This window comes from Elgaria multicarinata, chromosome 19 (assembly GCF_023053635.1).
Source record: "Elgaria multicarinata webbii isolate HBS135686 ecotype San Diego chromosome 19, rElgMul1.1.pri, whole genome shotgun sequence".
Taxonomy (NCBI): Eukaryota; Metazoa; Chordata; class Lepidosauria; order Squamata; family Anguidae; genus Elgaria; species Elgaria multicarinata.
Window position 1 is genome coordinate 9,481,050 of NC_086189.1, and position 25,158 is coordinate 9,506,207.

General features: G+C 50.1%; 1 protein-coding gene across 1 annotated transcript; it reads right to left on the reverse strand.

Annotated features, from left to right (window-relative positions):
- Positions 1-17,114: 17,114 nt before the first annotated feature.
- LOC134411150 (uncharacterized) lies at positions 17,115-20,757 on the reverse strand. Its single transcript, XM_063144800.1, has 5 exons — positions 19,805-20,757; positions 19,019-19,678; positions 17,629-17,787; positions 17,288-17,365; positions 17,115-17,206 (listed from the first exon to the last, which is right to left on the reverse strand). Exons 1-4 carry the CDS (start codon positions 20,384-20,386, stop codon positions 17,342-17,344), a joined length of 1,425 nt encoding a protein of 474 aa, XP_063000870.1. The 5' UTR covers positions 20,387-20,757; the 3' UTR covers positions 17,115-17,206; positions 17,288-17,341.
- Positions 20,758-25,158: the final 4,401 nt, after the last annotated feature.

Consider the following 25,158-nt stretch of genomic DNA (forward strand, 5'->3'; position numbering starts at 1 on the left):
TTCAACATGGATTGGTTTTTAGAACTCGCATTTGCAGCTTGGATGGCAGAAGGAATCCTTGTGGGGAAACAGCAGAGGCCAGCACAAATGCAAGCTAGCAATTCGATTTGTTCTCCATCATCATCACGGACTTCCATTCATTGTAGATTCATGCTGTGTTCATCCGCATAAACATTACCAGAACCAAATGACACCAAGCAAGCATGTCTGTAATATGCATATATAATATTTAATAGGCTAAGGATGCACCTAATACCTGAAGGCCTCATTATGTCTTTCTGGTCCGCTGAAGGCATTGTAATTTGATGCTTCTACTAAAATTCAGCAAACAGGGGTTGGAGGGGGGCATTGAATGGACGGAGTGGAGAAGGAATAGCTCCCATTACACACAATAAAAACATCAGTTCTGAAAGCTACTGTGGCACAGGCAATTCTGCAAACTACATGTGTGAGTCAATGAACTCCTGACCTTCACTGCTTGCCAGACATATGGCCGTCCCTTTGCCCAATACATGTCATGGATTGAAAGGTGGCTGGCATTATCCTTGGAATAATGATTCAACAGGCTTTGAGGTTCATCAGCCCAGCATTTTATCGTACACCTGCTACTACCCACTTACGGATGTGAACGCATCCGTTATTATTTATTGATTTATTCATTACATTTATATACTGCCCCATAGCTAGGGTGACCCTATGAAAAGGAGGACAGGGCTCCTGTATCTTTTAACAGTTGCATAGAAAAGGGAATTTCAGCAGGTGTCATTTGTATATCTGGGGAACCTGGTGAAATTCCCTCTTCATCACAACAGTTAAAGCTGCAGGAGCCCTGCCCTCTTTTAAATCTGGTCACTCTAGTATAGCTCCTGCAGCTTTAACTGTTGTGATGAAGAGGGAATTTCACCAGGTTCTCCATATATACAAATGACACCTGCTGAAATTCCCTTTTCTATGCAACTGTTAAAAGATACAGGAGCCCTGTCCTCCTTTTCATAGGGTCACCCTACCCACAGCTGAAGCTCTCTGGGTGGTGTACAGAAGTTAAAAACAGTGAATATGAAAACAAATATACAAAATTTAAAACCATCAAAAGCATAAAAACAATATCCTTTTAAAACAACTATTCTGGGGTCAGTTTAAAACAAACACAACACATGTTGTTAGACAATGGCGTCCACCTCCAGTGCACCTTCCCTCTCCTTTGCTTCTTTTTTCCATCACAAAATAGACCCCTTTTAATCCGACTATTTTTTTTAAAAAAAAAAAACAGAATGTGCCATGCTGTGTGCAGGAAAAGTGGCGCAATAAAAACAGCCTCTGAATGGGCCATGTGGTCTTTGTTTACTTCCTCTTTCCCCTCAGGGCAGAATGAGGAAGTAATGAAGGACAAACGCAGGAGCAGAGAAGCGACGGTAAGGAAATGCGATTTCCCCCTTGTGATGATGTTCTTTGTGTATTCAGTTCAACCATGATTCACAAAGCACTGTACATTTGGCCACTGATATCACAGGTTTGTTAAGCAAGTTTTAAAGGCACGTCCTTTTCATACACACCTCCCATTTCACTGTTGTCTCCCCACAAGTATTGCAACATGGATGTCAGAGCACAAAGGCATGTGGAGACTGTGGTGTTTGTCAACACTGGAGTTGTAAGAGAAGGTTTCCTCTGCACATTAAGAGCATGGGGATACACCAGTCCACCCCCATATACACCATGGGTTTGCTCAGAAGAATATTGCAATAGATCCCGCCTCCAAGTCCTAGGCCAGATCTACACTATTGCTTTAAAGCGCTTTATAACAGTTATAAAGCGCTTTAACTGCTTTAAAGCGCCATAAAACTGTTATAAAGCGCTTTAAAGCAATAGTGTAGATCCGGCCTAGGACTTGGAGGCGGGATCTATTGCAATATTCTTCTGAGCAAACCCATGGTGTATATGGGGGTGGACTGGTGTATCCCCATGCTCTTAATGTGCAGAGGAAACCTTCTCTTACAACTCCAGTGTTGACAAACACCACAGTCTCCACATGCCTTTGTGCTCTGACATCCATGTTGCAATACTTGTGGCCAAGTTGAAATTTTTGGCACATAGTCGGATTGGCCTGGGCTATGAGTCTTTTCACCTAATTCACACTGTAAGTAGAGAGAGTGTGTCTTAGGAAGTTGTTTTTCGTTTTGACATTAGGTGAATTGGGTCCCATTTGGTTCGGGGCAGGCAGGCTAAGAGGAAAGGGATGGAGATCAAAGAATCATAGAATAGTAAAGTTGGAAGGGGCCTACAAGGCCATCGAGTTCAACCCCTTGCTCAATGTAGGAATCCACCCTAAAGCATCCCTGACAGATGGCTGTCCAGCTGCCTCTTGAAGGCCTCTAGTGTGGGAGAGCCCACCACCTCCCTAGGTAACTGGTTCCATTGTCGTACTGCTCTAACAGTTAGGAAGTTTTTCCTGATATCCAGCTGGAATCTGGCTTCCTGTAACTTGAGCCCGTTATTCCATGTCCTGCACTCTGGGAGGATCGGGAAGAGATCCTGGCCCTCCTCTGTGTGACAACCTTTTAAGTATTTGAAGAGTGCTATCATGTCTCCCCTCAATCTTCTCTTCTCCAGGCTAAACAGGCCCAGTTCTGCCTGAGGCCTTCCGCCTGGGGTTTTGTGCCCCCAGTGGGGGGATAAGGGTTACCTGTGAGGCCAACTCACCTCACTCCACCTGGTCTTTTGCAGCCTGGTGGGTAGTGACATGGGAAGGCCTCCTCTAATCAAAAGGGATAGACCTGAGAAGGATCTACACTAGGGTGACCATATTTGGGAAACCAAAAAAGAGGACACCTAGTGTGTGTGTGTGGGGGGGGGAAGCAGCTTTCTGAGTCCTGCAGAAAGTACGTTATTCCCCCGCCACCTTAAAGAACCCGATTGGAGTGGAGGAGGGGAAAGTATTTCATTCTGCACCACCACCATCCACTCCAATTGGGGCCTTTTCTATAATGTCCACGAATGACCCACTTTCCCCTTTAAGACCTCAATTGGAGCTCGGGGTGGGGGAATGATGTGCCTCAAGAAAGCATGTCATTCCCTCCTGCCATGCTAATGGCAGCCTTAAAGGGGAAGGTGTGTCATTCCAGGACATTATTGAAAATTATCGAAAATCCCCCCTGACACCATGGAAAGAACAAAAACCAGGAAAAATCCGGGGAAATCCTGACAGTTGGTCACCCTAATCTACACTACTGCTTTATAACGGTTTGTAATGGTATTGACTACTGTGGGAGCCCGGGACACATTTCATTCACCGTTTTCAAACCACTTTCAAAGTGTTATACCCTGCTTGGTGTAGATCAGGCCCTAGGGATGACAACCACCCAGATGCCACTCTCCAGGCATAGAATGCTTTGCCAGATATAATGCCTAGCTAGTTGCTGGCATAGATTAGAGCCCAACCAGCTTCCCTTTGCAGATGTTTAATAAATGTGGCCCAAATTTGATACCATAAACAGTTGTCTTGTCTCCATATTTCTCCCCATCCTTCACCCGCAGTGATGTTCCCAACCATACCTATGGGTGGCTCAACCCAGACACTGACAATATATCTCTGTATCACATCTTTGGGAAATATTTATTTATTTATTTATTTATTAAATTTATATACTGCCCCATAGCCGAAGCTCTCTGGGTGGTTTACAAAAGTTATAAACATTGAACACTAAAAAGTATACAAAATTAAAAACCATCAAAAATGTAAAAACAAAAGTATAAAACAACAGTATCCATTTAAACAACAACAGTTCTGGGGCCCATTAAAAACAAATAAACTTAGCATATGTTGTTAAATGCCTGGGAGAAGAGAAAAGTTTTGACCTGGCACCGAAAAGATAACAATGTTGGCGCCAGGCGAGCCTCATTGGGGAGATTATTCCATAATTGGGGGGCCACCCCTGAAAAGGCCCTCTCCCTTGTTGACATCTTCTGAGCTTCCCTCGGAGGAGGCACTCGGAGGAGGACCTTAGATGTTGAGCGCAGTGAGCAGGTAGGTTCATGTCAGGAGAGGTGTTCCATCAGGTATTGTGGTCCCAAGCCGTGTCAGGCTTCATAGGTTAAAACCAGCACCTTGAATTGGGCTTGGAAACGTATAGGCAGCCAATGCAAGTGGGCCAGAATCGGTGTTATATGTTCAAAGCTTCTGGTTCCGGTTATCAATCTGGATGCTGCATTTTGCACAAGCTGCAGCTTCCGAACCATCTTCAAAGGCTGCCCCACGTAGAGGGCATTGCAGTACTCTAATTTGGATATGGCCCAGGGTGAGTTAATGTACGTGACAAAAGGGCTATTATGAAAACTAGGCAATTGAAGCCTATAGAATATAGGGATCTGTATGCTTAAGATTGGGGACTTACAGTCCCCCCCCTTTCTCTTCATCTTTCATCAGCTAGGAACATTATACAGAAAGGTGATTTTCTGAAAGCCACAAGTGAGCTGAAGAAGTGACACCATTCAGCTCAATTATATTAGCACTGCTCTGCAATTATATAGCACTGCAGTTGATCAGTGCACTTTGGAAGCATTAACTAATTAAGGGAATTTACTGGAAATGGTTGTTCTTTGTTTCTGAAAAAAATAAATATATTGAGTGCATCGAGGGGAGACCAGGGTGAGTCATTCGAAACAAGAAGGAAAATCCTTGGAGGTGGATTTGATTTGCAGAGATTCAAGAAGAAAGAGAGATTCCAATTTAGAAAAATCAGATTTCAATGTTCACTACCCTGAAGAAGAGTTCAGATTTACCTCACCTCTGAGAATGTTCCGTGACTCCAATTTATATATATATTTTTTTAAAAAAGGAAAAAACACCCACACACCTCAATTTGCTTTCATTTGATTCACCTGCATGCCGTTGGAATTTAATTTACCTTAAATCTGTTTGCTCTCTTGAAAATGAATGAATGAAAATTGATGCTTTGTTTCTTCGGTACTGTTCAGATCATTGAATTCTGTAAATGAAAGTGAGAAATCATGGGACGCCTTCAAGGTAGGTTTTTTCCCCCCTTAAGGGTGTCAATTCTTTATAAGCAGAGGTGTATATTTCATAATATTTTGAAGTGCAAGAAGCACCTTCCTGACTCGCAACCTTTGCTTTCACAACAAGGCAAGCGCTGTGGTGCCCAAATCCTTCCCCAAGTTGAGTTTCAATCTACACAAAATGAGAACCATTCAATATTTTCCAGTCCCCCGCAAGCCATACATTACAGGGTATCTGGCAGCAGGAGCAATAGGGGGCATGGAAGCAAGACTGAAAAGTCAGGAGGTCAGGCTTTCTTCTCCACTACCTTTCCCCGCTCTCCATGGTATGTGTAACTCCGGGGAATATAGTTTTCCCAGGACTCTGGCATAAGAACATAAGAAGAACCATGATGGATCAGACCAAGGGTCCATCTAGTCCAGCACTCTGTTCACACAGTGGCCAACCAGCCATCAACCAGGGATGAACAAGCAGGACACGGTGCAAGAACACTCTCCTGCCCATGTTCCCCAGCAACTGGTCTATCTATGCTTACTGCCTCTGATACTGGAGGTTATTATTATTATATTTATTTATTTATTTATTTCTTACCTGCCTCTCCACTTAGCCATCACAACTAGCAGCCATGGATCGCCTTCTCCTCCAGGAATTTATCTAACCCCCCTTTTAAAGCCATCCAAATTGGGGTCCATCACCACAACTTGTGGTAGTAGGGTGACCATAGGAAAAGGAGGACAGGGCTCCTGTATCTTTAAAAGTAATGTAGGAAAGAGAATTTCAGCAGGTGTCAATTGAAATGAATGAAATCCCCTCTTCATCACAACAGTTAAAGCTACACTAGCTATAGTAGAGTGGCCAGATACAAAAGAGGGCAGCTTTAACTGTTGTGATGAAGAGGGAATTTCACCCTCTTCAATTGACACCTGCTGAAATTCCCTTTCCTACATTACTGTTAAAGATACAGGAGCCCTGTCCTCCTTTTCCTATGGTCACACTAGTGGTGGTGAATTCCATAGTTCAACTCTGCACTGTGTGAAGAAGTCCTTCCTTTTATTTGTTGTGAATCTCCCACCAATCAGCTTCATGGGAGGACCCCATTGGGTTGTAGTATTTTGAGAGAGGGAGAAAAATGTCTCCCGCTCTACATTCTCCACATCCTGCATGATTTTGTACACCTCTATCATGTCTCCCCTTCGCCTCCTTTTTCCCCAAGCTAAACAATCCCAGTTGATGTAACCTTCCCTCGTAGGGGAGTTGCTCCCACCCCTGGGACATTTTAGTTGCCCTTTTCTGCACTTTTTCCAGCTCCATAATATCCTTTTTTAGGTGTGGTGACAAGAACTGTACACAGTATTCAAAGTGTGGTTGCACCATAGGTTTGTATAAGGGCAGTGGTGACCAAAACTGTGTGCTAGGGAAATGATGTAATGTAACATCACTTTATTGGCAACCCCCATCCAACACACACAAGTTGTGGTCAACGAAGCCAAAAGTAGGCACAGAAATGCCCGTGTCATTGGCTGCCACTGCCCTCTTCTGTGAATGGAAGGGGAAAGAGGCAAAATGGTGTTTCTCCATGTCTTCTTTGCCCTTCACTTCCAGTACCCTTGTTTGCTGTCTTCCGGTGGAAGTATTTTATTTTTCTCTCTAGTGGTCTCCACCAAAGCAGCCTTATAATGCTCTGGGTCTCAGGTATCCACACTGGATAGTGGTGTTTCGTGGAGGTTGGCTATTAGATATGAGGAAGGCAAACCCCCCCCCGCAAAGAAGCCACCGCGTTTTCAGCATCATCCTTCACGCTAGCAGAAGAATAGAATGGCACGTGTGTTTTTCAACTCTACATCTCTAAGAAGACATGGAAAGGAGGGATGGGGGGTCAGCAGCATCCATGTGACTCCATGTAATATGTGATGTAAATCTCAGGGCAAATTTTCTTTCTTTCTTTGAAACGCATAAGCCACCCTCCCCACCAGGGCTGGGCAGAGGGGGGGGGCAGTGGGGCCAGTTGGCATGGGCCTACGATTTTGAGGGGGCCTACTTTGAGTCCCCCTGGTAGAGGCAAAGGGGGACCCTTTGGTAAGGATTTGTTACAAAGTATCTCGCCTGTGACTGAACAGTACTGACTCCATTTTGAGATCGCCAAAAAGCCAAGGTGTCTTCACCCCCCACATCTCCAGCAGAGATGAGACAAAAGCACGTAAAGCATTTCTGAATGTGAAGAAGTGATGTCTTATAATGAGCAGTTTGAAATGGGGCCTACATTTCCCATCTGGCCTGGGCCTACTACCAGCGTTGTGTGGACCTTGTGGTTTCTCTCTGCTTTATAACACTGTTTTATACTCCCCCACCATGGGGAAATGCCTGCGTAGGATTGACGTCACACACCCACACACCAGTATATATGGGTGGAGGGATATGAATTTATTTATTTATTTATTTATTTATTTATTTATTTATTTGAGCATTTTTATGCCGCCATTCAGCCAAAAAAAGGCTCTCACGGCGACTTACAAAAGTATTTCTTGACAGTCCCTGCCCACAGGCTTACAATCTAAAAGACACGACACAAAAGGAAAGGGGATTGGGAGGGAGGAGAAAATGTCTATGGAACCCAAAAACAATAAGGAAACTTGTGAATTAGACACCCCTTCTTAGCTTCCTTCCAAGCTGAAGTTCCCAGTTTAATCTGTATTGGGTAGATATCAGGGAGGAGCTTGCCTTAATTAAGCAACTATCCTTTGCACAAGGAAGAATGGAGATCATCTTGCTACTGGTTGTAATCCACTGCTTTATGCGTGTGAGCGTGTAAACGGACCCTTTGAATGCTTGCAAAATTGCTTTTATGGGATGAATATGAAATGCAACTCCTTTTTCCCCCCACGCAGCAGAACCAGTTCTCTTTTAAATATGCTGACTCACCAAAAAAGCAGTGAGAATTAAAAGAAACAAGGGTGGGGGAAGCATGACCCCATTTCGACACACTCTGGTTAGTTTTGCACCCTCCCAATGAAAATGTTCCTCCTTCTGAGCCTGACGGCCCTTCCTGACCCGCTACGGTAGTGGTTGGGTGAGTTCTGAATCATCGGCTCCTTTGCAGAGTGTTGCTTCACTTTTTTTTTTTAAAAAAAAAAAATCACTTACGCTTCCGTGGAGTAATTACACGCATTGCTCTACTGCACCCAATGGATCTCGCTCTGACAGTATGACTAACAAGGACAAGGAATGTCTGTAACCTCTCCAGATTCCATGCAATTGTGGAGAGCGTTCACTGTTGCCGGGGAGAAATGCAATGCCCAGGGCAGAGCAGGAAACATTGGCCTTTACAGGGGTGGCTTGCATCCTCACCTCCCCACCCCTGAAACATCTGACTAGGGATGTTGGAAGAATCCATCCAGGAGCTGGAGTTCACCAGGTTTGCGGTTTCCCCAGGCACCAGCTTGGCTCTATGCAAGTTGGCCAAACTCAGGCCATAGCTAGACCTAAGGTTTATCCCTGGATCGTCCAGGGGTCAAACCTGTTCATCTAGGTGACACATAGGGGATCCAGTGCTCAGGCAGGGGCGAACCCTGGATGATCCCAGGATAAACCTTTGGTCTAGCTGTGGCCTCAGTTGCATTGAGTCCGGGCAGTTCATGGATTTCCCCTTTTCTCCATCCCTGTCTCCACTACCACACAACCATCCCTTATTCCCTGCCACCGTCAGCCCCAACCAGAGAATACACCAGTTATGCAGGGGGGGGGGTCTCTGGGCTGGGGGTGCAGGAGAAAGAGAGAGAAGGTGCATAGGAATGTTTTGGGTTTTGAATTGTAAACCCCAATTTCTGCAAATTGCATTCTGTTGTCCCACGTCCTTCTGTGAACAAGAGGCACTGTCATCCAGGAGATGTTCCTAACACCTTTCTGTAGCAACACTCCACAGGACTGAGTCCAGGGCAAATTTGCCATTTGCCCAACTGTTACTACAGTCTTGATCCCACCAGGGATCCCCAAAGCAAGAGCTAAATGATGGCTTCTTCTTCTTCTTCTTAATTTGTTTTTAATCTATAACAATCTTTCTCTCCCTCTGTTGAGTTCCACTCTGAGTTCTGAACAGTATCACGTAGCAAGTAATTGAATTCCTCACTCCTGTAAACATCCTTGGCTTGCAGGGACCCCTTTGAAAGGTCAGAGAGATTTTCTGAAAACCATCTTCTCACCCGGCAGCCTCTTCCCCCAAAATGAAATAACCAACATGGTCCCAAGGTAGAGAAATATGTTCTGACTGTGTGTCCTGAAAAAGACACACCAGAGATGACAATACAGATTGCTTTATTTACTGTAGGGAATGAGGCAAAGGCAGTCCATCCCCCAATGTTCCTCCAAAGAAAGCATTGTTCTCTGTAAACGTATCACGTGGTAGTCATCTTTTCCATGGAAGGCAATTGTTAAAGCTCTGAACTGGGATCCTAGCACTAGCTTTCCTAGACTATAGCTCTTGAAAAGAAGAGGGTTGGTTAGGGTGACCATATGCAAAGGAGGACAGGGCTCCTGTACCTTTAACAGTTGTATTGAAAGGGGAATTTCAGTAGGTGTCATTTGTATATATGGGGAACCTGGTGAAATTTCCTCTTCATCACACCAGTTAAAGCTGCCCTCTTTTAAATCTGGTCACTATAGTATAGTTCCTGCAGCTTTAACTGTTGTGCTGAAGAGGGAATGTCACCAGGTTCTCCATATATACAAATGACACCTGCTGAAATTCCCTTTTCTATGCAACTGTTAAAGATACAGGAGCCCGGTCCTCCTTTGCATATGGTCACCCTAGGGTTGGTCCCTCCACCATATACTCCACCTCATCCCTTTAAGCTCCAACTATCTGAGGGCCTTGCTAGACCTACCAGATTATCCGGTCGGGAGTTGGGCGAGGCCGTGCTGCAGCTAGCGCGCGTCATCGCCCCTAGCTAGACGTAAACACGTGACGGGGCAAAGGAAAGCCCCGTCGTGTGCTCCAGTTTTTTTTTCTCTTGAACGGCCATGTGCGCAGGAGCGCACCAACGTAAAAGTAAGTAGATTTTTTTTAAAAAATAAAGGGTTCCCCGCTCCCCATGCCCCTGATTTTCCCCCCACACAATGTCTGATGCCCCTCTACCTGCTTGCTAGCCCGTCCTCCCCCAGCTCGCCATACCCATCCCTCTTCTCCCCCCCGTCCAACATGCCCATCCCTGCTCACCATGACCGTCGCCATTCTTCCTCCCATCCACCATGCCCGTCCCTGCTCACCATGCCCATCCCTGTTCGCTATGCCCATCCCTGCTCGCCATGCCCGTCCCCTGTACGCCATGCCCTTCCCCGTTCTTCCCCCCATCCACCATGCCCATCCCTGCTCGCCATGCCCATCCCCCATCCGCCATGCCCGTCCCCGTTCTTCCCCCCATCCACCATGCCCATCCCTGCTCGCCATGCCCGTCCCCGTCTGCCATGCCTGTCCTCGTTCTTCCCCCCATCCACCATGCCCATCCCTGCTCACCATGCCCGTCCCCCGTCCACCATGCCCGTCCCCGTTCTTCCCCCCATCCACCATGCCCATCCCTGCTCACCATGCCCGTCCCCCGTCCGCCATGCCCATCCCCGTTCTTCCCCCCATCCACCATGCCCATCCCTGCTCGCCATGCCCGTCCCCCATCCGCCATGCCCGTCCCCATTCTTCCCCCCATCTGCCATGCCCGTCCCTGCTCACCATGCCCATCCCCTGTCCGCCATGCCCACCCCCATTCTTCCCCCCATCTCTCCTGCTGGGTCTGTTCTTTCCCCCGGCCCCCATCTCCCCCGCTGTGATTTTTTCCCCCCCCCGGCCCGAGGGGCACAGCACTCCTATGGAATGCTGTGCCCAGTCCGTGGCTTCTCCCAGCTACTCGCGAGTAAGCGAGCAGCCAGGAAAAGCCACGGAAGTCGCTAGACTTTCCGCAGCCCCGGCCTCAGCCCAGGGCTGCGGAAAAGCCAGGCCATAAGCAGATCCGCTTATCCCAGGTCAAGGGAGGACTTAGCCCAGGCTGACCCCGGGATCCCCTGTGCGTCATGTGGATGCACAGAAGGGAGACCGGGCCTCACACTGGGCTAACTCCTCGTCTAGCAACAGCCTGAGTCTAGCTACAGCCACAAACAAATCCTCTACAGCCTTAGCTCAGTTGCTTTTAAGTACTTGTGGATGTGCTTTGTATCCACCCATTTCTGATCTCACTTCCTGTTGGGGCGGGGCTTGGGGCAGGCCTCAATCATCATGATTACCCAACCATGTTGTTGTTGTTGTTGTTGTTGTTGTTGTTGTTGTTGTTATTATTATTATTATTATTATTATTATTATTATTATTTGTATCCTGCCTTTTGCCCAATGCTGAGCCAATGTTCTTCCACCCTGCCAGATCTGCTGAGTTCACCTGTGGGTCATAGAGGTGCCTTCCCATGCCTGGTTTCTTCTAGCAAGCCTCTTTAATACAGCCAACATGTTGGAACTGGGCCAAATACCTTTTCCTTAATTAATACCTCGTCCCATTCTAATGCCAGGTGAAACGTATCAGGGGTGTTGCTTCTTTGCCCTCTTCTTTTGATTAGCAGTTATAAAAGGATATGGAGCTGTTGTTCCTTTGACAATGCAGGAGGGGGTGGTTGTTATTTATTCGTTCAGTTGCTTCCGACTCTTCGTGACTTCACGGACCAGCCCACGCCAGAGCTTTCTGTCGGCCGTCGCCACCCCCAGCTCCCCCAAGGTCAAGTCTGTCACCTCCAGAATCTCATCCCTCCATCTTGCCCTTGGTCGGCCCCTCTTCCTTTTGCCTTCCACTTTCCCTTGCATCAGCATCTTCTCCAGGGTGTCCTGTCTTCTCATTATGTGGCCAAAGTGCTTCAGTTTTGCCTTTAATACCATTCCCTCAAGTGAGCAGTCTGGCTTTATTTCCTGGAGCATGGACTGGTTTGATCTTCTTGCAGTCCACAGCACTCTCAGAATTTTCCTCCAACACCACAGGGTTATGTTGGTGGATGTTGACCAGTGACCAACAAAGTAGGACAAGGTGCATCAGCACCCACCCACCCATGTTCCCCAGCAACTGGTGCATACAGGCTTACTGCCTCGGATACTGGAGATAGCACATCACTGCTATATAAATAAATAAATAAATAAATAAATAAATAATATCAGGGCTAGTAGCCTTCTCCTCCAGGAGTTCATCCGAATTGGTGGCCATTACTATATCTTGTAGCTGCTATGTAGAATGGTGCAGTTCTGGGCTCTTCCCAATAGTTTTGGTGAAGATTTCTCGCAATGGCAAGAAAGTTGCTGTGTGGCTTCAAGGACAAGACCAGAAGAGGGCAAAAGTGGGTCGGGTCTAACTTGAATCAGCCATGGAGGAAAAAGTAGCCCTGTCCTAGGGACAAGAAGTTGGCTGGGCCATTGTCAACCACCCAGAGTTTATTTATATACTGCTATGGGGCGGTATATAAATATAATAGATAAATAAATTTCCAGTAGCTGATCTGAGAATGGGAGGAGCATGAGGACATTCAGACTGGAGCCTGAAATATTCCCCTACTTCCCCAGCTAGAGGCAGCGACCATACCCTGCTCAGAAACAGCCTAGTTTTGTGAGAGTCCCTACACTTGTGTAGGGGTGTGGGGAGCAGGGGAGGAAATGAACACCACTTAGGTGGGCTGCCGAAGAGGAAGAAGAAGTCAGGATCTCCTGAGCTGCTGTCAGAGCAGTCCTTGAAGACTCGGAGGTGAAAAATCGGAGGTGCTTCTAAACCCCTTAGCTCCTTCTGTGGTCTTGTTTAAGCAGTTGAGTTGGACTAGAAGGAAGGTCTTAAGAGTGGTGTGTGTGTATGTGTTGCAGTGTGTAACATCTCTACCCTGCACAATGGAACCTTCAGGAGGAACCTCTGCTAAGATTAATGTCTGTTGGCAGTTTTCTCCTTGCCACTCCATGAATTCCACCTTGCTCTCTGCACCTCCTCTGTGACATTGGGGCAGACGGAGGGCGTTACTAGACGAGGCTCTAGCGCGCGTTACCTTCCGCAGCCACGTCGAGGCTTCCAGATGACGTTCACGAGGATCCGCCGTTATCCCGCGGTGAAGCCTCTTTCTCCCGACTTTAAAAAAGTGAGTTGTAGTGCGCCTTTTCCTGCTGTCCCGCGGTAATTCGGAGTACGTGTGGGAGGATGTGAGGTCACTGCGGTCGGCACTGGTCAGGAAAAGGCGTGCTAAGGGGGAGTGGTCAGCGGCTTCGGTCAAGCCGCCTCCGCCATTTGCGCGCAGTCCGCCAGCTGGGGCAGCGCGGCGGAGCGGCTTTTTTTTTTTATTTCCCCAGTGACAGTTTGCGCAGGAACGGAGGACCGCAAAAGTGGCTGGTGACTCCTTGCGGTGGGCAGCTACCGTGGCCGCATAATGGCGGTGCTGTACGCTGCCTGTTAGTGTGGGTACCAGGCTGGCAGAGGGCAGAGCTGTTTGTGGGCTGCTGCCATGGCTACGGCCAGATGTGGGTTGGCTCCTTGGGATGGGGCAGAGGGCACAGAGGCGGTCATCGCCGCCGACACCTCAGAGGCATGATGGGAGATGTAGGCACAGAGTGGCCATGCAGAGTGCCCATGCAGATGTAGGGTCAGGAAAAGGCGTGCTTAGGGGAGTGGCCAGCGGCTTCGGTCAAGCCGCCTCCACCATTTGCGCGCAGTCCGCCAGCTGGGGCAGCGCGGCGGAGCGGCTATTTTATTCCCATAACTACATTTCGCGCAGGACCGGAGGACCGGAAAAGTGGCTGGTGAGCTACTGTGGGTGTGGGTGGGCAGCCAGCTGGAGGGAACCGGCTGCCAGAGGGCAGCAAGCGAGGGTGGGCGGTCATCTTCCAGCGGCCACCCGGCAGCAGGTGAGGGAAGCCCCTTTAAAATGGTTCACTGCACTCCCCTGCCCTTCCTATGCGGAAAGTAACGAGCCCCGTTCTCTCTGCTTAGCCCCTGAATAGGTATCAGGCATGGGGCCAAAAGGGCGGGGCGTGACATGGAGACACCATGAGATCCTAGATGTGCTGGACATTTGGGGAGAAGAAAGGATTCAGCAGCAGCTGAGGGCTAGCCACCGCAACTTTAATGTGTTTGAAGAAGTGGCACGGGAGATGGCCAGGAGAGGCCATAACCGAACCGCCAAAGAGTGTCGCACTAAAACCAAGAGCTTGCGGTCAGAGTACCGGCGTGTAAGGAACCATAATGAGAGGTCAGGCAACAATGCCACCACGTGCCCCTACTATGAGAAATTACATTCCATTCTCCGTGGGGATACCACGACGCGCCCCAAACGCGTGGCAGGCAGTCTGACAATTACTCGGACACAGTCCACACGTGTAACTTCCCGAGCCACTCAGCCACCACCCTCTCTTCCTGTGGGCTCCCAGGACATGTGTGAGGACGCCAGCGAAACCACCTCACTCAGCAGGGATGTGGACGAAGACACATCAGCTGGTGAGTGTGCCCGTCTGCCTCCCCAAGCCCACCCCTACACCTCCCCACCAACTTCGGCAATGGGACTGCAGAGCCACCCCAAAGGCTTGCTGGTAGGGGGCGGGAGGTGGGGGCACCAGCACAGCATCCCATGCCAGTGGGAATCCTCTCTTCTCCACGCAAAATGCCTGGAGGAGGGGGGCCTGGAAGGGCTGCATTTGAGGCCCCTGCATCTCTGGGGAGGGGAAGCTGCCCTTCCCCCTACCTCCAATGCTTTCTCCTACATGCCACCAGATGATGAAGAATCCGGTAATGTAGCTGCAGACTCTGACAGCGAAGCAGGTGAAGGCACCAGCAGGCAGACTGGACTGAACTGTGAGTATGTGCCCACCATACAGCATCCCCACAACCATGGGCATTGATCCTTGGTAGAGGGTGGACTGGCAAATGGTGAGGTATGAGTGTGACATAGGCCTGACTTTGCCTTGACAGGCCCCCCACAACCCACTGAAGGTGGCTCCAGGGACAGCCCAGATAGAGGACGTGCTCCTGGTGAGTACTCTGCACTCCTCAGGTGTGCATGTGTGCTCCTGCAACCACTCAGACATGCTGGGGACATGGCAGCACTAACACACAGGTGTGTGGCCAGATGTAGGTAGGCAAGGATCTACACGGCACCCTGGCAGGTGCCCTGTGCTGAATGCCCTGAATGGGGGAAGGTGCAGTTAGTGTGGTGGGTGGGTGTGATTGAACTGCCTTCAGTCCATCACACCAACAGGAGGGGAGCAGTGGGGGAAGATCTTGGGAAGGAGCCTGCAATTCCCCAGATGCACCAAGGTCGATGCTGTGGGAGTGGGAGTGGGAGTCAGCATTCCTCAGCCATGGGAACGGCTCTCACAGATAACAGAACAGCAGAAGTCTGGGGCTGGAATGCAATGTTGTGAGTTAGCCACCCACCAGCACCACTGCCAGCTGCTTAGTTGCTAAGGGCAGTTCTAGGCGCACAACCACACCCTTTCGCTGCCAGGCAGGAAGGGGCACTTCACCTGCTGTGCCCTCTTGTGCAATTGGGCGGCTAGATGTGCAGCAGTGTGCTTGCCTAAGGTGGTGGTGTATCTGTATGGCACTGCACACTCCACCTGATCCTCACCTCCCCTGTTCAGTGCTGCCGCATGTGTCTGAATAGCCAACCTTCTCCACACAGATCCAGGGGTGGCAAACCCCAGGGCCACCCTGTCACCTGCCTCTCGCCTTGCAGAGATTCGCAACCGTCGCTCCCAGAGGAGAGGAGGAGATGCTGCTCTGGAGATCATGCGCCAGGCAGCAGCAGACAACGCCCGCATCCTCCAAATCCTTGAGCGTGACTCTGACAACTTCAGCGAATATCTGGACATCGCAAGGCAGCAACTCCAAGTAGATGCTGAAAATGCGGCAGCAATGGTGCGCTGTGTGGATAGGGTAGCCACCTGTCTGGAGGAGCTGGTCGGTGGCATGCGTGGTCTGAGGACTGGCCCCCCTAGGCATAGGGATCGCCCTGTGAGGGCACTGCCTCTTACTGGCCCACAAACTGGTGGAGTGAGAGGCAGGGACCCAGCGGAACACTTACTCCCTGGCCCACTCTGGGAGGAGGCTCCCGAACCCCCACCCCAGAGGGAGGAGACCCCATCCCCACCCCAGAGAGAGGAGACCCCATCCCCACCCCAGAGGGAGGATACCCCATCCCCACCCCAGAGGGAGGACACCCCATCCCCACCCCAGAGGGAGGACACCCCATCCCCACCCCAGAGGGAGGACACCCCATCCCCACCCCAGGAGCAACCTCTTTGTGCCCCATCCCAGGGGGGGAAAGGCAGGGCAAAAGGCAAGGCAGCCCCACCGGCTGGGGGGCCTGAGACCAGGGCCAAGGCAGCCCCACCGGCTGGGGGGGCTCAGACCAGGGCCAAGGCAGCCCCACCGGCTGGGGGGCCTGAGACCAGGGCCAAGGCAGCCCCACCGGCTGGGGGGCCTCACGGCAAGGGTAAGGCAGCCCCACCGGCTGGGGGGGCTCAGACCAGGGCCAAGGCAGCCCCACCGGCTGGGGGGGCTCAGACCAGGGCCAAGGCAGCCCCACCGGCTGTGGGGCCTGAGACCAGGGCCAAGGCAGCCCCACCGGCTGGGGGGACTCACGGCAAGGGTAAGGCAGCCCCACCGGCTGTGGGGCCTGAGACCAGGGCCAAGGCAGCCCCAGCAGCGGTGGGGGGGAATGGAAAGGCCAGGAGCAGGCACCTGGAGCCTGCAGCACCTCCCCCTGCAGTGCGTGGGGAACCACACAGCCCACCTGCCAAGCAGCAGCGCAGGGAGTGGCCGAAGCGTAATCCCAAGGAGCGCCAGCCCTACTCCCCATGAAGGGGGGAAGGTAGTATTGAGTGTGGGGTGGAGTGGGGTGGGGTGGCTCACCATTCCTCCTACTCCTGCCAGGGACCCTGGCCAAGCACTGCATAGAAGCGCACACACACCTTTAAGCAAAATATATTAGATTTTTTTTTTTTTTATAAACATTAGAAAATTTTTAATTTTTTATAACAACAACAAAGGAAAGCTTTATTTTAATGAAAACCATTATTTTCAAACACAGTAATAAAAAAATAAAAACGCCACAGTCAGGGGCCTTGCTGGTCGTGAGCATCCTGCCTGCAGGATGTCTTTATGGCCCGGACGTCCCGCTCCAGGCGGGTGACCCTCCGTTCCAAGGAGCGCACTGCGAAAGGAAAGATGGTATTAGTGATGTATGCTGCAGCACCCCCCCATGAGCACACCAAACACTAGAGTCACTACTTACTTGTTCTGCGCACCGCCCCCTCTAAGCGGCTGAAGGACCGCATGAGATCTGGCGTCACAGCCACAGCAGCTCCATCACCTGTCACAGAAAAGAAGGGGTGTTGAGGAGGTGAGGGATGGGAGTGGGGAGTGCACAACCAGAACTGTAGTGAGGGAGTGGGTGGGCAGGTGGAATGGTGCACAACCTGGCAGGGAGGAGGCCACATACGTGTTCATTTGGATGCCACTAGACTGATGTGCACCACTCCCTCTCCAATGAATGCAGCCTCTTCCCCAAGCCCCCAAACAGAAGGTGCGTGGAACCAGCACCAACCCCTGCTTGTGGTAGGGCTGTGGACTTACCAGGTGGTGCGGTGGGTGGGCTGCAGGGAGGTTGCTCTGGGGGGGCCGCCTCAGGAGGGGGGCCTCCCTCCCCACTGCCCTCCTCTGCTGGGTGCTGCTCCTCCTCAGCTGCAACAGGCTCCTCCTGGCACACAGCCCGGAGGCGGGCACGTTGAAGCCCTGTGAAGGTAATAGGCAGGTATGCATCAGTTAGTGGGCCAGGACATTCATTGCGCAATGAGATGCCACATTGGAACCCACATTACATGGGCATGGTAAGCAGTTCTAGGGGCCACTGCCTACATGGAACCAGGATGGGGGATGGGCTTTGCACCTGGCTGCCAACATGCATTATACATGGGCTGGGATGGAGAAATGACAAGTTGGCCAAGGCACTGGCATGAGGCTGAGTGCAACCACCACACAGAGGGGCAGGCAATGATTATAGCAGGTGGTGCAGGGCAGCTTCAGCATGGCTGCAGTGTTGGGGGATGGGGCACAGTGATACAAAGGGTACTTACTTGTTGGGCGGCGCTCCTCCCACGAGGGTCGCCCAGCCCGATCCCACAACTCGTGCAGGAGGGTGTAGAAGGGGGGCTGGGCTCTCCTAGGAGGGCTACCCCGGTAGCACTCCAGAGCCTCAAAGAAGGCCGCCTTTAGGCCTTTAAACTTGCTCCTGCACTGCTCAGCAGTGCGGGAGTAGCCCGCGATGGAGAGGCTCCTTGCAGCCCTCCTGAAAATATCAATAGTCTGGAGGCTGGAGCTCCTCATGAGGCGCTCCGACCTTCCAGACTGCAGGAGGAGCTCAAGGAGCATCTCCATCTCGGGCTCCTGCCAGTAGGCGACCCTCCGAGGCTCCATCTTGACCGGGGTAGGCCTGACGTACGCGCCCCCTGTTGACGTTTTTCGGAACTGCGTACATGCGCAAAGAAGCGGCCGATGCCAATAAGCACGGTTTGCCCTTCGGAGACATACGCTCCCCCTGTTGACGTTTTCCGAGATTGCGGACGTCCGCAAATAAGCGGACGATGGTGATAAGCACGGTTTGCCCTTCGGGCTACATTTAGGATGATTTCACGTTGCGCAGTTTGACTGGAGTTTATTATTATTACTAATTTATATAGCACCATCACTGTAGATGGTGCTGTACAGAGTAAACAGTAAATAACATGCATGTGGGCGTACATAGCATATATATTATTGCATACATGTGGGCGTACATAGCATATATATTATTGCATACATGTGGGCGTACATAGCCTAGAGTTGATTGCACACAAGTGGGCATACGGCTGTTACTCTGGGGTAAAGGACTGGAAGGACTGCACAGGGGAAGAAGCACAGTCCAATTTTATGAGGCAGGCTGTCAGCGGCGGTTAGCCCACAGGAACTCTCTGACAGCATCCCGCACCTTGTGCCCTTCCCGGGTGTGGCGATTGGCCTCATTGACGTAGGGCTCGCCCAGAGTAGCCAGCTCAACAGAATTGTGCTCCGCCGCCTCCACGAGCATGGCGTGCCCCTTGGTTTCGCAGATGTTGTGCAGGATGACGCAAGCACTGATGACCGAAGGGATGTTTTCTTCGGCCAGCTCCAGGCGCACGCCTATGCTCCGCCACCTCCCCTTGAGGCGGCCGAACGCCTGCTCCACCACAAGGCGTGCTCGCCTAAGACAGCGGTTGAAGTGGGCTTGCTGTGGAGTGAGTGCCCCACCATAGGGTTTCATCAACCACTCACGCAAAGGGTACGCGCCATCCGCAATAATGAGGGGTGGAATCTGCTGGCCGTGCAATCTGATTGTTGGATGGGTAGGCACGAAGACACCTGCATCCATCGTCTCACAGAGGCCTGAGTTGGCAAAGACATAGGCATCATGGTTCTTGCCGCTCCATCCTATTTCCACATTGATGAACCGCCCCTTGTGGTCGCAGGTCCCCTGCAGAATCATGGAGTACTCATCCTTCCTGTTTATGTATTCTGAGGCTTGGTGTATCGGAGATTGGAGAGGAATATGGCTGCCATCCACCGCGCCCACACAATGAGGGAACCCCAGCTCCGCAAAACCATGCATGATCTGTGGGGCAGAAAACACAAAGGGCATATTAGTGACAGCGCCATTGTTCCGAAGTTGCGGACCTCCGCAAAAGTGAGTGCCTGTTCCCAGCGCATTCCCCCACCCCATCCCCCATCCCCCACTCACCTCTGCCACGTTCCCAATCTTGACTGTACGAGATAGGAGGGTCACTTCCATGGCAAAGCACACCTCCAGGACTATTTGTGCCGCCGTAGAGCAGCCTACCCCGAACTGCTCTGCTGTGGTCCTGTAGACGCAAGGGGTAGCCAGCCTCCATAGGGTGATGGCTAGGCGTTTCTCCACTGGGATAGGTCTACGCATGACAGTCAACCTCCTGTCCAGATGCGGCCGCAACTCCTCCACGATTTCAAAAAAGGTGCCCCTGCTCATGCGGAAATGGCTCAGCCATTGCTCATCGTCCCACTCCTTCAGGACAAAGTTCTCCCACCAGTCCTTGCTCCTCGGCCGGACCCAGAAGCGGCGGCGTGTCTCGCGGACGTAGTCGCCATACGCGGCCAGCATGGCTAGCCTCGTTCGGCAGAGGGCGGCCCGCAGCTTGCTGCGGCGGAGTAGCCACCTCCCCAGTTGTTCCCGCAACTGCCGCCGCCTGGCAGCCACCTGTGCACGGAGGCGCTGATACTCCGACAGAAGCAAGATCAGCATGGCTATGGCCGCGCAAAGATCGTCACGGTCCTCGTCAGGGAGCATAGTTGCCCTCTCTTGGCTATCGTTTCCCGCACAGACGCGCACACACAGCCACCTCTGCTGCCCTGATATGCTGCATCCGGACAATGCGCTTCCGCTGGCGCAGCTGTTTCTGCCAGATGTGGGTTGGCTCCTTGGGATGGGGCACAGGGCACAGAGGCGGTCATCGCCGCCGACACCTCAGAGGCATGATGGGAGATGTAGGCACAGAGTGGCCATGCAGACGATTGACCTCGGGTCATATGACACCCGCCACGACCCCCATCAGGAAGTGAGCGCATCAATGTTGACCCTCAACAGCACCAGCAGCACTTCAGCTGGCACTGGCACTGCCGCCGCTGCCGCCGCCAGGGCCGGCGGCGGCATCGCTGACGGCTGCGCAAGTTTGCGGTCTTTCGGACGTGCGCAAACCGTGCAGCGAGCGAAAAAAAAAGCCGCGGCAATCAGGCCGGTGTGGCTGCGCAACCGTGCTCGCGGCGGCAGCAGCACAACCGGCGCAAACTTCCGCCATAAATCGAAGGCAGGTGTGGATCATGAGGCGTCACGGCTGAACGGGAAAAGCCGCTTTCACCGCTCCTCAACGACGGAACACCCGGTAGGTCTAGCAACGCCCGGAATCGAAAGTGCTTGCACCTCATGTCTTGGGCCTCTTCATATTTATTCTTTTCTTTTACTTACAAAATTTATATGCCGCTCGCATTGAAAATTCCAGAGTGGTGTACAAGATAAAGTAAAATAAAAGCAAAGTACAACACTTTAAAATAGATTTTAAAAGAAGCAAAATGTACAGTGAACCGTGGCTGGTCATTAAGGAAAGGCTTCCTGGAATAATGACATTTTCAGGAGGAGCCAAAAGGAATACAAAGTTGGTGACTGCCTGACCTCCAGAGGCAGGGAATTCCATAGGAGGGGGGCCACCACACTGAAGGCTCTTCCCTGGTGGACTCCAATCAGAGGATGGGTCTATGTGGAGACACCAGGATGACCTCTGTGACTGGGCAGGTTGGTAGGGGAGAAGGCTCTCTCTCTCTCAGGTATCCTGGTCCCAAGTTGTGTAGGGGTTTGTACACAAGTACAAGAACCTTAAACCTGGCCCGGTATCTCTCTCTCGGGGTTCACACTACCCTTGAATCAGAAGTTTTCACATATAGACTCTCTTCCCCTGTAGACCTGCAAATAATGAAGTTGAAATAACCCTCAAAGCTGCTGAATGGCATTCCTCATCTTCTGAAGGCCTTGTCCATTGTGAATCAGTTCACCGTGTACCCAGAGATAATTAGGGCAACTTATTTAAAACTTACGACCTAATTAGTGGTTTTAATGGTCATTAATTACACAAAGAGCAACAAAGCCGTTACAGCTTCTAAGCGGCCGCCTTCCAAAGGCGAGGCTCAGGTATTTATCTGGGCCCGTAAAGGAGAGAGGCTAGCTAGCTTAACATCTAATTAAACCAAATTGTCCCCAGTAATTATAAGCAATGTGATTTTATTTATCTGGTTTAATTACCGGGGCCTTTACACAGTCTTTGACCTGGCACAGTGGCAAAGAGTACAGAGGGGAGATTAAAGCACCATCCATCAACATGGGGAGAGTGGTAGAATTATAGACTTTGGTGACAAGAGGTGACAGAAGCTGGGGAGGTGAGCAGAGAGGAAAGAACGTTTGAAGAACAGCCTGATGCATTTCCATGAGACCTGGAGTGGACGGGGAAAGCACGTATTCATCTAAATCGGACCCTGCCTTTGCATACATAGGATAGAATGGCTTCAGGGTCGGTGCCAGACTATTTTGCGCCCTAGACAAGGTGAGCTACTTTCACCCACCCCGCCCCTACAAAAAAAATTGCCAACTTTGATTTTTAAGAACAGATGTTTCCTGGAAAAAATAAGAAGCACAAAACTTGAAACTGCTAAATTTATTTTAAAGTGCAGGAAATACATCATGCCAATTATAGCAAACAAATTGGAAAGGAACGTCTATGGGTCTAAAATGCATTATTTAATAGGAATATCACCTCCAAATCATCCCCCCCAACTCACACACACGCGCGCACACACACACTCAGCATCACTCACTCCAAACAAACACACGCATGAACACATGCATTCAAAGACCCCATGCACCCCATTCACCCATGCATCCTCTCTCTCTCTCTCTCTCTCTCTCTCTTCTGGGCGCGTTCCGGAAGTCCGAATGTGGAACTGCCCCACCCCCACCCCAGCGTCCCTGGCTTCGCTTCGGCTGGGCGGGTGCAGGGTGCCATCTCACCCGCCCAGGCCCAGCTGAATCCTCGGGCCGGGCCGGCTCACAGCCAACGCGCGTGAGTTCTGTGCTGTGCCCGGCGCCCCTCTTAGCTTGGCGCTCTAGGCGGCTGCCTGAGTGGCCTCTATGGTAGCACCGGCCCTGAATGGCTTTGGCATGAAGTGGAACATAGGACCATAGGAAGCTGCTTTATCCTGGGACAGACCTTTGGTCCATCTAGCCTGGTAGTGTCAATTTATTTATTTATTTGATTTCATTTCTATACCGCCCAATAGCCGAAGCTCTCTGACTGGCACAGACTGGCAGAAGCCCTCCAGGGTTTCAGCCAGGATTCTTTTCCCTGCCCTGCCCAGAGAAGACAGGGATCGAACCCGAAACCTTCTGCATGCAAAGTGTGTGCTCCAATATATTTGTGGTCAGAGAAACTGTATGCGGGAGGATGGGATTTTACCAATTTTCACCAGGAGAGGATAAATCCTCAACACATTCTCATGGGTAGGGCTCACCATTGGCAAAGGTTGTAGCCCAGCTTCTTTCTCTCTCCCGCCCCCAACCCCATGTGTTTATTTATTTATTTGGCGGGGAGGGTCATGTCGCCAAAAACATAAACTACGTTGGCAGCCTGGTGCCCATTCTTGCATCCAGCACAGCGCAGGAGTTCTGCCCAGCTCCAAGGAAGACCTGGCATTAGCACTGTGCCAAAAATTGTCCTCTAATTCCCTGAAACTTTGCTTCCCCAATCAAAGAGGCTTCCGTTCTTCTGCCTCATTCTCAGGATGTTTTATAATTTATTTTATGTTTTTAACTGACTTAATCAGCCTGAGGTTGTGTGTCTCTTGTCTTCCCGGTGCTTTGCAGCTCTCTCCCCAAGGCTGTTGCTGAAAAAGCTCTATGGGAGGAATTACTACCTGACGTCTCCCCCTGGGTTTTAATGGAAGTGTAGAGATCGGAGGATGCTACACAAATTCAAACGTTATTCCTTTTTTTAAAAAAAATATTATTATTATTATTTATACAACAATACAATGTAAAACACTACCACATAATACATAATAATACAAAGTAAACAATTTGTTAAACATATATTCTAACTTAATTCTCTTTAACATAATCATAATTAATATAAATGTGCTCCCTCCAATCATGGGATCTTATTCATATTTCCAAAATCTCATTACTTCTTCTGGGGGTGTTTCCCCTCTCCCTTTTAATAAAACAAATTCTAAAAACTGTTTCCATATTCCTTCAAAATCATTTGCTTTTATCATTCCTCTTCTAACTTTTATGTTACATGTTAATTTATCATTAATAGCAATATCCCATATTTCTTTGTACCAATCTTCTATATGATAATCCCCTTGAACCTTCCAGTTCCTAGATATCATTAACCTTGCTGCTGTTAACAAATTCGTTATCAATTCTTTTGTCTCTTGGAAAGGAACCTCTCGTGCAAGCACTGAGTCATTACTGACTCTTGGAGGGACACCAGCTTTCACTGACATTTTCTTGGCAGGCCTTATAGCAGGGTGGTTTGCCGTTGCCTTCCCCGACCATTATTACCTTTCCCCCAGCTAACTGGGTACTCATTTTACCGACCCGGGAGGATGGAAGGCTGCGTCGACCCAAGCCAGCTGCCTGAAACCAGCTTCTGCTGGGATCGAACTCAGGCCGTGGGGAGAGTTTCAGCTGCAGAAACTGCTGCTTTACCACTCTGCGCCACACGAGGCTCTTTGTCTCTTGATTGCAATTCAATTCTCCATACACTGATAACAATGCCACTATAGGTGTCTCTTCAATCTCCATTCCTAAAATTTCTTTTATCTCTTTAAACACCATTTTCCATCATTTTGGTACAAATTCACATTCCCACCACATATGTATCAAATTTTATTCCTGGCTACCCTAAATGGGTTTTAGCCAAACACATGTTATCACACATTATTACATTAAAAAAATCAGTTTGCGGTGCACTATACAGCAGTTACTCCCATCAACACACATCTGCTGCAACGTACATATCCAACGTCTACCGTGACACCTGAACCTGTGCCTTCCTAATTTTTGCAGCTCTTACTGCAAAATTCAGGGTCGATTTCTTTGCAGTTAGTAGGTAGCCTAATTTCGCTACACACATGACCATAGAGATGATTGTACGATGAAAGACAGGACACTCACGGATCTTCCTTAGCCACTATCCAAACAAGTCAAGCACAAATAAATGTGCATCCAACCTATGACAATTTCTCTATAAAAGTAATTTCTTTTATATAAAATTGAAAGAAAATGGTAAAAAATGGGAGAATTGCTTGACACAATTCTAGAGATAGATAGATAGATAGATAGATAGATAGATAGATAGATAGATAGATATACAGCATTTGTACCAAGTAATGGCTTGTGAGGCCACCAAATTTCATAACCAGTCCGCTTGTTGGTCAAAACCCATCTGTTCACCAGGAACCTTCAAGCAGGACACAATGCAACAGCACCCTCCCACCCATGTTCCCCAGCAA